The sequence below is a fragment of the Sarcophilus harrisii genome, chromosome 4 (genome assembly GCF_902635505.1).
Source record: "Sarcophilus harrisii chromosome 4, mSarHar1.11, whole genome shotgun sequence".
Taxonomy (NCBI): Eukaryota; Metazoa; Chordata; class Mammalia; order Dasyuromorphia; family Dasyuridae; genus Sarcophilus; species Sarcophilus harrisii.
In genome coordinates, this window is record NC_045429.1 from 413,649,330 (window position 1) to 413,660,417 (window position 11,088).

The 11,088-nt window shown below is 52.1% G+C and overlaps 1 protein-coding gene across 1 annotated transcript; it reads right to left on the reverse strand.

Moving 5' to 3' along the window:
- Positions 1–1,953: 1,953 nt before the first annotated feature.
- LOC116423409 (gastricsin) lies at positions 1,954–10,874 on the reverse strand. Its single transcript, XM_031967276.1, has 8 exons — positions 10,724–10,874; positions 8,867–8,984; positions 7,727–7,845; positions 4,906–5,105; positions 3,818–3,940; positions 3,259–3,406; positions 2,342–2,440; positions 1,954–2,226 (listed from the first exon to the last, which is right to left on the reverse strand). Exons 1-8 carry the CDS (start codon positions 10,841–10,843, stop codon positions 2,074–2,076), a joined length of 1,080 nt encoding a protein of 359 aa, XP_031823136.1. The 5' UTR covers positions 10,844–10,874; the 3' UTR covers positions 1,954–2,073.
- Between the last annotated feature and the right edge of the window lie 214 nt (positions 10,875–11,088).

Genomic DNA, 11,088 nt, shown 5'->3' on the forward strand with positions numbered 1-11,088 from the left:
TGCCCTTAGATTGAGCTCAGAATGCTCATAGCTTTCAGAACCTTGGGTCATAGGTTACATGGGTGAGCTTATATAAGTCATTTGACCTCTTTAGACCTTATTCTTTTTCTGTGTAGAAAGAACTAGTTTGAAGTAGAAAATCGCTAACAGCTCTTCCAATTCTAAATCTTGAATTTTTATTATTCCCTAGAGACCCTTCAAAGATGGTATTCTGAGCTAATCTAGATTCAGGCTCATTCTCTGGTAGTTTAAGGTAGATTAAAAAGTTTTTTTCCCCTACTTACTAGCATTTTATTTTTTCCAATTACATGCAAAGACTGTTTTTATCACTCACTTTTACAAAATTTTAAGTTTCAAATTTTTTTCCATCCTCCCTACTCCCCAAGACAGCAACCAATCAGATACAGGTTATTTGTAACCTTGTTGCTTATCATAGCTCCACACACAGTGAGCCCTTAAAAATGTTATCATATCTTTATCATCTATCGTCTTTTTCTGTGTCCTTTTTTCTGTCTTCCCCTCTCCTCTCTTTTTCTGTCTTTCTCTGTCTCAGTCTCTCTGTCTCTCTCTGTCATTGTCTGTTTCTCCGTCTCTGCGTATGTGTCTGTCTTTGTCTCTGTTTCCCTCCCTTCTTCTCCCTCTCCCTTTCCCTCTCCCTCCCTCCCTTCCTCTCTTCCTCCTTCTCTCTCTCTCTCTCTCTCTCTCTCTATCTCCCTCTCTTAAATCACGACGATGTACAAAACAACAAATCAAGCCCTGATTCAGTGTTTGCTGATTTCTGAGGTGTAAAAGCTCACACTGAAAATTTAAGCATCAGTCCTCCTTCTAGCCAGTTCTGGTCCACTCCAACTCATCCCTGATTCGAAGGTGCCTGAGATCTGGTTATCTGTCTCAATTCTGTTCTGGAGGGTCCGGATCTTCTCGCCAACCCCGGGTAGAACCGTGCCGCCCCGAACTCCTACGGCCGGCTGAGAACCAGGCTGTGCTGGACGGAGCCGGCTGTCCGAGGCAGGGCCGTCCGTGGGCCCTTGCCCCAAAGCGAGGATTCGGGGTAGCAGCGAAATCAGGGTAACTCGTGCCCCGAGTCTCTCTTGTATGACCTTATCTTGTTGGTTTGTTTACTCTTATTAATTATGTACCTGAGGTACAGTGTCGCGTGTTGCATGGAGCAAAGCTTCTTAAACTGCATCGTGACCCTGTAACGTAACTGAATGTGGAGGCCACAAAATGATGATTTATAAGCAGTAAAGATTTTATTTTATATCCTTATATACCTGGGGCAGTGTAAAAATTTCTCAGGGGGAAAGGGGTCGCAGGGACAAAAGTTTAAGGAATCCTGGCGCGGGGGAAGCTTAGGGGTCAGGGTCAAGTCTGGCCACTGAAATACACTGACTAGGTGGACTCTAGCTACATGGACACAAAGCACAGAATTACAGATCACAGAGTTCATGTTCATTAGATTGTAAGTTATTTAAGGGAAGGGACCTTTTTTTTTGCCTCTTTTTGCATTCCCCTTGTTTTGGCACTTGGCTGACACATAGTAGGGACTCAATAAATGCTTATTGATTCATAATCCTTCTAGTCCAAGAGTTCTTAACCTTTCTTGTGTCACAGAATCCTTTAGCGGTCTGGCAAAACTTGTGGATTTGTCAGTGAAATGTTTTTAAATGTGTAAAATAAAACACATAAAAAAGAAAATCAATTATATTAGAATTATCAGTGCTTTGTTAACTTAAACCAAAAGTTCATGGATCTGGGGTTAAGACCCTCTGTTCCAGTGCAAGCCCCCCACTTTGCAGATGAGAACACTGAGACCCAAGCTGACTCGCCCAAGTTTTGCCCAACAGATGCCGACCCACATCAGTGGAGGGAATTCCCCCCCCCCCCCTAAAGTTCCTTGGACCAATTAAATCTTAAATCTGACTAAAAAAATAAATCACGCCACAGTTAGTGCAACCAAAGGCTTTATTTCAGAAGAATTTTGGAAATTTAGGTCTGCAGTGACGGGTTCCAGGCCGAAGATGCCGCAAGTTTACACCTTGTCACAGGGGCGGTGCCCTCTGCAGGCCCGCCCTAGGCGGAGTAGGCGAAGCCCACCCTGTTGTTGGCCAGGTCATAGATAGAGTAGTACTCCTTGAGGAAGACGTCTCCCAGAATCCACAGGGGCTGCCCGTTGGAGGAGGGCACGTAGGTGGCCTCGATCCCGAGGCGGCAGTAGTCGTTGTTCTGCGCAGTGAGAAGAGGGACGTTAAGGGCCCGCAGACCCCGAGCGCCTCCTCCACCCCTCCCGTGTCCCAGAGAGGGGCTCCCCTCCCCCTGCCCCGCCAAGGAGGGCACTTACATTGAAGACGTAGGCAGAGGCAGGCAGAGGGAACTGGGACCCGTTGATGACAAAAGTGATGGTGGGCAGGTCCTGGAGGTAGTTGCAGTTGACCACAAACTACAGAAGAAATGAGCAGAGCAGACGAGCCTTGGAGCCGGGGGAAGGGACCACCCGCCCCCATGGGGACCAGCCTGTCAGACCCCCCCCCCATGCCCAGCATCCCCACCAAAAGCTCCTGCTGAGGCACGGGGACCCATAGCACAGGGCCCAACCACCCCGGCCTCTGATCCCTGCACAGGCCCAGGGTCCAGGAACGTCTGAGGACACCATCTCTGACCCGAGACCTCCGGGGCTAGCCCCAGGTACAGAGGGGCCGGCCGCGCCAGGCTCCCCCTGGGGAGAGTGGGTGGGAAGGGGGGTCATGGGCTTCACAGGGGACAGAGCCAGAGAACTGACAGCCCTCCCCACGGGGGTCTTCTCTTTCTGTCCTCTGTCTTTCTCTCTCCCCCGCCGCTTCTTCTCTGTCTACATCTCTCTCTCTCCCCTTTGTCTCTTTCTGTCTACATTTGTCTCTGTCTCTCTCTCTTTTCCTCCTTCTCTCCTCTCTGTCTGCATTTCCGCCTCTGCCTCTCTGTCTCTCCTCATTTTCAGAGTCAGTTTAGATGGCACATGGGGTCCGGATCACTCCCTCTCCTGGACAATCATTTTCCATTTGAGGAGCCTGGTTGTTCTACATTAACATACACTGGCAGCCCTCAGCAGCAGCTCCTGCCCACCCAGGTTGCTCCTGAGGAGGCCCGTTCCCTAGGACAGGCTTCCCTCTGCTTTGTCCCCCTCTCGTTCTCCTGCCCCCCAGCCCCGCTGCCAGGGCTGGGCTCAGGCTCCTCGTGCCAGCTCATCCCAAGCCTCCCTGCCCCCGGCCTCTGGTCACTCACGTCGCCGTTCTGAGCCGGCTGGGCTCGTGTCGCTTGCAGGAAGTCATTCATGTACTGCTGAGGAACCGCCAGGAGGAAGGTGCCCGTGTCCACAATGGCCTGGCAGCCTTGGGAGCACCAGCCAGTGGCCTGGTTACCTATAGCAAACCTGAAGGGGAGACCAGAGTCAAGGCCGCCGACTCCTCGGCGGAAGCTGAGCCAGGCCCGGAGCCAGGCCCTTCCCCCCGGCAGCTCCCCCAAATCCTGCCGTTCGGCAGCACACACACAACACCCACAAAACTGATGTCAGCGAAGCTCCAAGTGAGCGAGCACGGGAAATGAGCGCCACCGCCTTCAAAGGAGGGAGAATCCTCACAGACCAACACGGCGGAGTCAAAACCCCCCGTGACAGAGGAGAAAATGGCCCCCTCAGCCAGCTGGGCTTCCACACCCAGGAACTGATCATGGCTGACATCCCACAGCCCCTTCAAGTCTGCGGAGCTCTGACAAGACCAGCGGGCAGAAGGGGGCGGCCCTGGAAACGCCTGGGGCTCCTGGACGGCTCTTTGGGGTGACTTACTCCTCGATGCTGATCTGCCAGTAAACTTCCTGAGTGACAGGGGTCCAGGTGATCTGGCCAGAGTAGAGCTGGGGGTCCACCCCGCCGAGGATGAGCTCTCCTCCATATTGCTGAGTTGGTTGACTGGGGACAGAGAAAACGATGTAGGTTCATGTGCCCTGGGCGTTAGCCAAGGTCAGAGTTAGGCTGGTCAGTGAGGGTTAAAGCAAAGAATCAGGGACCAGGAAAGAAGAAACATTAAGAAAATGAAGGCAGACTGGGCAGAGAGAAGCCAAAGCTAGAGCTAAGATGTTTGAGCCCCTTGGAGCCAAACCTTGTGGAAATGCCAAGGGTGCCATCACAGAGCGGTCCTGGGTTTCCCACTGACCCAGAGCCTGTGTGGGCTCTCTGCCCTAGCCTGGGAGTGTCCCCCACCTGAGGGGGGGAGAAAGGTGAAGGGCCCTGTGCAAACCAAGACAGTTGGGGGAGGTCGAGGCTGAGGGTTTCAGTCAGTTTTCGGAGGCTCTTCTCTTCCCTCAGAGCTCCCAGTATAAGCAAACCCCAAAACGAAAATCCAGGTGTACCAAAGAGATCATTAGTGGAAATTGATTCACTTTACAAAAGTTTGGAGTTACAAAACATGATTTCCAAAAATTCAATTTATACACAATTTTGTAATAATAATAATAATAATATTTATATAGTGCTTTGAGATTGCAAAATGCTTTACGGAGTTTTACTTGATCCTCACAAAACTCTGGGAGATAGGTGCTCTCATGACCCTCCTTTCACAGGTGAGGAAACTGAGGCTGCATGATATCTGCCCCCAGCCCCAGACACATGATTTATTTCTGTTGTGAGATGAGGGTAACACACAGGACCAATTTCAAACTAAGCCTGTCAGGGTCAGCTTCTGAGTTAGAATTCCAGAACCCCAGCTCAAATGTAATTTGCCCAGAACCCTAGGATCCAGTGGATCTGAAGACATATTTTCCTGACTCCAGGTCCTGCAGTCTGTACCAGCTAGGCTTTCTGACTGGGATACAGAAGTCCCTGGGCTCCGGGCACCCGGAGGCCCCCAACGCCGTCAGCGCAAGGCGAGCCCTTACCGGGAGAAGTAGAAGCTGAAGATGGGCTCTGAAAGCTGTCCCTGCTGCAACATGTTCTGCATCACGGTGGGGGAGTTGCCTACAGCTATTGCTGGGTAAGCCATGCCCAAAATCCCATCAAAGTAGGAATAGTAGAAGGGGACGGCAGGCTCGCTCTCACTCAGGCCAAACTCCTGGTTATTGACCACGATGTTCTGAACCTGGGGGGAGACGGAGGAAGTGAGTTGGAAGCCCACCCCACAAAAGAGCTTTGCCCCACTGCAACCAGAGAAAATCTAAATGGCCAAGCAAGGAAAGCAAGCGGTGCTTCTAAGAGGAATCAAAGAAAGCTTGAACAAATAGAGGGATTAAAGAAAGCCCAGATCCAGAAGGGAAGACTAGAAACCCCAATCTCTGCTGGGAGGATCAGAAGCATTATGTGTGTGGCCCTTTCCAGGGCTAGACCATAGACGACCTCGGGGCTGACCATTTATGAGGTGACCACACAGGATGGAGCAGGGAAGGACCAATATCTGCTCTCCCTTGTACCCTGATAACATGAGATTACTTCTGACTGTGAGACTATATCAAGTAAAATTAATTTTATTTAAGCCATGATGGAAAGAGCTTTTAATCTGGAGTCCCAGAATTTCAATTTAAACCCAGGTTTTGCTACTCACAACCTGTGTGGTCTTGGCCAAATCATCTCTGTTCTCCAATCCTCACTTTACCCGTTTTAAAATGAGGAGATCGGACTGGATAACCCCTAAAATTGCTTTTAGCTCTAAGTCCATGGTCCTAAGAGGAATAGTTTAAAAAAAAAACCTTAGGGAAGAGAAGATCGGAGGGGGCACTGAAATGATTGAATTCACTTGTGGCGAGGAATTAGAAATTGAGTGGCTGCCTATCAGTTCAAAAATGGCTGAATGAGTTATGGGATATGAATGTAATGGGATTATTATTGTTCTATAAGAAATAATGAGCAGGATGATTTCAGAAGAGCCTGGAAAAACTTCTATGAACTGATGCTGAGTGAAACCAGCAGAACTGGGAAAACATTGTACACAGTAAATGCAAGATTGCATGATGATCAACTGATAAAGACTGATAATTGCAATAGACTTGGGATGGAAAATGCTATCCCTATCCAGAGAGAGAACTACGGAGATTAAATATAGTATACTATATTGTCTTTTTTTACTTTTTTTCTCAAAATTTTTCCCTTTTATTCTGATTTTTTTTTTCATTACAGGACTAATCTGCAAATATGTTTAAAAAGGAAAAAGATTGTACTATCAACTGGAGACCAGAACCCATTCTGCTCCAGGAGAACTGAGGCCAGGAAGCAGAAAGAAAAATGAAGGGAATTAAGAGAGTCTCAAAGACAAGATGGTACATTGGATCAAAAACTGACCTTGAAGTCAGGAAAGCAAGAGTTCAACAGCTCCTGACTCCCAAGTACAAGTACATGTGACCTACGTGAGCAAAGGTCATCCAGTTTCTCAGGGACCCAGACGCTTTCTAAGACTAAAAAGTGACAAGTTTCTGGCCTGCCCCATCAGAAAGTTTCCGAATCTCATGAAATCACAAGACTGGAATGCGAATTCTAGAGCACTAATTTTGTTTTTTTTTCTTTCTCATGGTTTTTCCCTTTTGTTTTGATTTTTCTTTCAGACGTGAGTAATATGAAAATGTTAAAAAAAAAAATGCCTGTGCATGTATATAACCTCTATCCAGTTGTTTTCTGCCGGGGAGAGGGGAGGAAAGGGAGGGGAAAAAATGTGAAATTCAGAATCTCACAGAAACGAAAAATATACGTTAATTGGAGAAAATAAAACACTCTTAAATGTTTTTCATTTTCTAAAGAAATCTGTCGTGGGAGCGAGAAGATCCCAGTAAACTTTGTCTAACCCTCTCCCAGGATGCTGAGAGATATCCGTAACAAATCAGCTTTGGAAAAAACTTCTCCTTCTGGGCGCTGACCAGCATCGCGTTAAGAACTCTGAGAGTCGGCCGCAAGAAGCCAAAGTGGACCTCTATCCGAGGGGCTGAGAGAGTCCGCAAAAGTGGTTCTTTAATGAATTCTCTTCTGGGCGCCGAGAGGTTCCCCAAAAACCAACCCAACGCCCCCCGCCGACTTTAAAGGAGAAAGAAAACTTCCTTTGCGGGACGCTCGCTGAGAGACGACGCTCCGACGCCGGCTTAGGAAAGCGAGCCCCCGCGGGGGCGGGGCCAGGGGCGGGCCCGGGGGCGGGGCACCCGCGGGGCGGGGCCAGGGGCGGGGGAGGGGCGGGGGCACCCGCGGGGGCGGGGACAGGGGCTGGGGCCGGGGGCGGGGCCGGGGCCGGGACAGGGGCGGGCCCGGGGGCGTGGCACCCGCGGGGCGGGGCAGGCGGCACTGCCAGCCCGGGGACGGGGCACCCGCGGGGGGGCGGGGCAGGCGGCACTGCCAGCCTGGGGACGGGGCAGGTGGGCACTGCCAGCCCGGGGACGGGGCACCCGCGGGGGGGCGGGGCAGGCGGCACTGCCAGCCCGGGGACGGGGCACCCGCGGGGGGGCGGGGCAGGCGGCACTGCCAGCCTGGGGACGGGGCAGGTGGGCACCCGCGGGGGGGCGGGGCAGGCGGCACTGCCAGCCTGGGGACGGGGCAGGTGGGCACTGCCAGCCCGGGGACGGGCGCCCCCCCTCGGAAGCCCCGCCACCCAGCGAGAAGCCGGCGCCCCGGGACGCCCGCCCCTCGGCGGGACCCCGGCCCCCCGCCCGCGCGCGGCCCAGCGAGCGCTTGCACCGGCGGTCCCCAGGGGGCAGCAGCGCGCGCGGCGGCCGGGGCCCGGCTACTCACGGTCACGGTGTCGTAGCCCAGCACCACCGTCAGGCTGCCGCTCCCGTAGTACAGCGTGAACGTCTGCCCGCCCGAGCGGAAGGTGGACGACCCGCTGGGGTTGAACCTGTTGTGATTGGCTGCAGAGACACAGGGAAGGCGTCGGCCGCCCCGGCCGCGCGAGCGCCCCTCTGCGCCCGGACGCCTGCTCCCCCCCGCCGGGCGCGCCGCGCGCACGCAGTAGGCGCCCACTGCATGCCAGGCGCGCCCCGCGCTCCGAGCGGCTTCCGGACCCGCCGTGCGGGCGGCATTTACTGGGCGCCTACTGCGTACCAAGCTCCGCCCGTGGGCCTCCTTACCCTGCTCCAGGGGCGAGCCGGGTGATCGGCACTTATTAAGCACCGACTACATGCCAAATACTCTACGCGGGCCTCCTTCCTGCTTCCTGAGCAAGCCGGGCGCCTACTACATGCCAAGTACACGTGGGCCTCTTTCCTGATCACTGAATAAGCTGGGCAGACAGCATTTATTAGGCACCTACTACATGCCTGGCCTCCTCACCCACTCCTGAACAAGTCAGTAGGTCCATTAACATTTATCAAGTGCCTGCTGTGTACAGAACACCCTCTCCTCGATGTTCCCCCAAACTAGTCAGTCATAAGCATTCATGAAGCACCTGCCGCATTAAGTCAGGCACTGCGCTCCATCAGGCATCTGAATGGGGCCTTCAGAGCCTTTTTGTGATCCGCTGCTAGGGACAGAGCCCTGAGGTCGGAGGACCCGAGTTCTAATTCAGCCTCAGACACTTAACACTTGCAAGCAAGCCCCTCCAGGCCCGAGTCTCACAAAGCAGGAATATTCCAGTCCTCCCCAGGTCCCCTTCCAGTATTTTGGGATCTGCTGACCGGGCCTTCCCGGTTGCTCCCAGAAGTAGCCAATTAGTGCACAAGCACTTATTAAGCACCTTCTGCGCTTGGCCTTGAGCTTCACCTCTCCATCTCCTCAATGGGGAGAGGCTTTCTGGAGCCTAGGGCACTGCCTCTCCTCCCCTCCCCCTCCCCGGCCCCTCCCCCGCAGGGGGCACTCACAGCAGGCCTGGGTCTGGCACCTCGCCCCCCTCGCCCCCCTCCCCCCCTCCCCTCCCCCGCAGGGGGCACTCACAGCAGGCCTGGGTCTGGCAGTAGGTGGAGGGCACCCACAGGTTGGAGGAGCCGGTGTCAAAGAGGACCAGGAAGTTCTGAGGGGGGGTGCCGACGCTGATTTCCCCAAAGTAGAAAGACTGCAAAGACACATTTCCTTGAGGTCGCTTCCTGCAGGAGAGGGGTTAGAGCTGCCCTGGGGGGGGCCCACCCCGGGAGCGTGAGGGCCCAGCCTGCCACCTGTGGCTGAAGTTTTTTTTCTAACTTTTATTTTAAAGAAAAAAATCAATATAAAGACTGGCTGGGGGGGGGGGTGCAGATGATGGGAAAAAACCAAAGAATCTTTGGAAAAAAAAAAAAAAAAACAACTCTTTGGGGAGTCAGAGTAAAGCGAGTAAAGAAATCCGGAGGAGAGACTTAAAATTCCGGGTCTTGGGCCACATCCTGCTCTGTCTCCTCTGAAGCCCCTGCCCTTGGGCACAGTGTCATTGACAAACACGAACTGGCTCCTCCATCACTTCCTTTTGTCCCTCAGTCAGGAGGCAGTCAGTGTTTCCATGGGCCCGATATTGTGCTGGACTCGAGGGTGTTAAAGAAAGGGGAAAAAAATCATCCCTGACCCCAGAGAGCTCCAGCAGCTGAGATTTGGGGGCTTTGGCCCAGGAGGCTTAGGGTTCAGAATGGGCCAGGGGCCCCGCTAAGCTCTGAGGATCCACACCAAAGTAAAAGCCTCCCGGCCCCCAGAGGGCTTCCCCGCCAACGAGGGAGCAGCAGCTCAGGCCGGGGGGGCAGCTGGCAGAGCGTGACTTCTGCTCCCCCGTAACCGCTCAGTGTCTTTCTCCTCTCTCTCCCCATCGCTGCAAATACACTTCCACCTCCATCCATCCCCCTGAGTCTGCTCTACCGAAGAATAAAAACCAGAGACATCTGCAGTGTCCTGGGCTCTGAATCCCGCCAGCCACGGTCAGCGCCGGTTAGCCAGCCACTGGCAAAGGCTTAACTTCCTTGTCTTCATCTATCAAATGGGAGCTAAAAATAAGTTATCGCTTACTTAAAATGCTACTAAGGGGAAAGTGCTTTGTAAACTTTAAAGCACTGTAGGAATTGAGTTATTTTTGTGTAGATTTTTGAACCTGTTAATTTTGTTTGCGCTTCTCTGCATACATGAAACCTCAGAACCATAGAATTTGAGAGTTGGAAGGGATCTGTGAAACCATGTAATCCATTCCATAATCAAAGGGCATGTCCGTGCCTGAGGAGCGGTCATCTAGTCTCTCTGGGAAGATACCAAAGAGAAGGAACCTCTCCCCTGTGGACATAAACCATTCCAACTTGTCACAACTCTAATTGTTTAAAAAAAAATTTTAATTAAAAAAAATTTTTTTTAAAGGGGTCTTGTTTCTTTACAACTTCAACCCAAAGCTTCTGCTCTCTGGGGCCAAAAAGTCTAATATTTCCTCTTGCATGTAACCCTTTTGAAATATTTGAACGAGCTCTAAACACCCAACAAGTGCATCTTCATGACAAATCATCGTCCTGGATCTTGAGAGCAATCAGACACAAGGTCAGAGATATCATGATGTCCTTTTCTGGGTTTAGGGAGCGGCAGTAGCCTGATCCCTAGAAGGTCTTTGACATAAATTGGCATTGCAACACGGGTGCAGATCCCACCCTTCTGTCGGTTTTCAGACTTTTGTTTCACATGCACCCCATCATGTTTCTCCATCATCCCTCCAGTTCAGGGATGTCACCGTGGCCCAATGGGGGCCCGTAAGCCAAACTAGAGGGTGGCCAGAAGTACTCCCTACGGTCATCAGCACACAAAAGTACTGTTCTGATTCTGGGAGGAGCTGAAAGGCGGGGCAGAGACAGCACTTACGTCCAAGTAGTTAGTGATAGATTCATAAGCCACAGCATCCTTGTTGGGAAAGTACTTAGTAGCTGGATCAACTTTCTTGTTCTTCCTTAGAAAATCCTCAAACACACCTTTCTCCTCCATCAACTCACGGATGGACTTGCCCTTCCGCAGAATTTGCCTAGGAATAGGTGAACCCAAGACATCAGCAACCCCCAAATTAACCCTGGGAACCAAAATCATACTAGATATCCCTAGAGCCACCCTGTTCTAATAATTCCAACATGGTCGGTGGGTTATTCTTGGGTTTATAGGAAATTAAAGAATGTTTGAATTGGATGGACCTTAGAGATCATCCCTTGCTCATAGGAGTTGGAACTAGAAGTAGA

Bases quoted from the DNA above. Each gene is read 5' to 3' on its own strand.
- LOC116423409 (XM_031967276.1), bottom strand. From the start codon at position 10,843: ATGGAGGAGAAAGGTGTGTTTGAGGATTTTCTAAGGAAGAACAAGAAA. The intron at 8,985-10,723 runs GTAAGTGCTGTC...GTGTCTTTGCAG, and splicing joins CTATCACTAACTACTTGGAC to TCTTTCTACTTTGGGGAAAT. The intron at 5,106-7,726 runs GTGAGTAGCCGG...GTCTCCCCCCAG, and splicing joins TGGGCTACGACACCGTGACC to GTTCAGAACATCGTGGTCAA.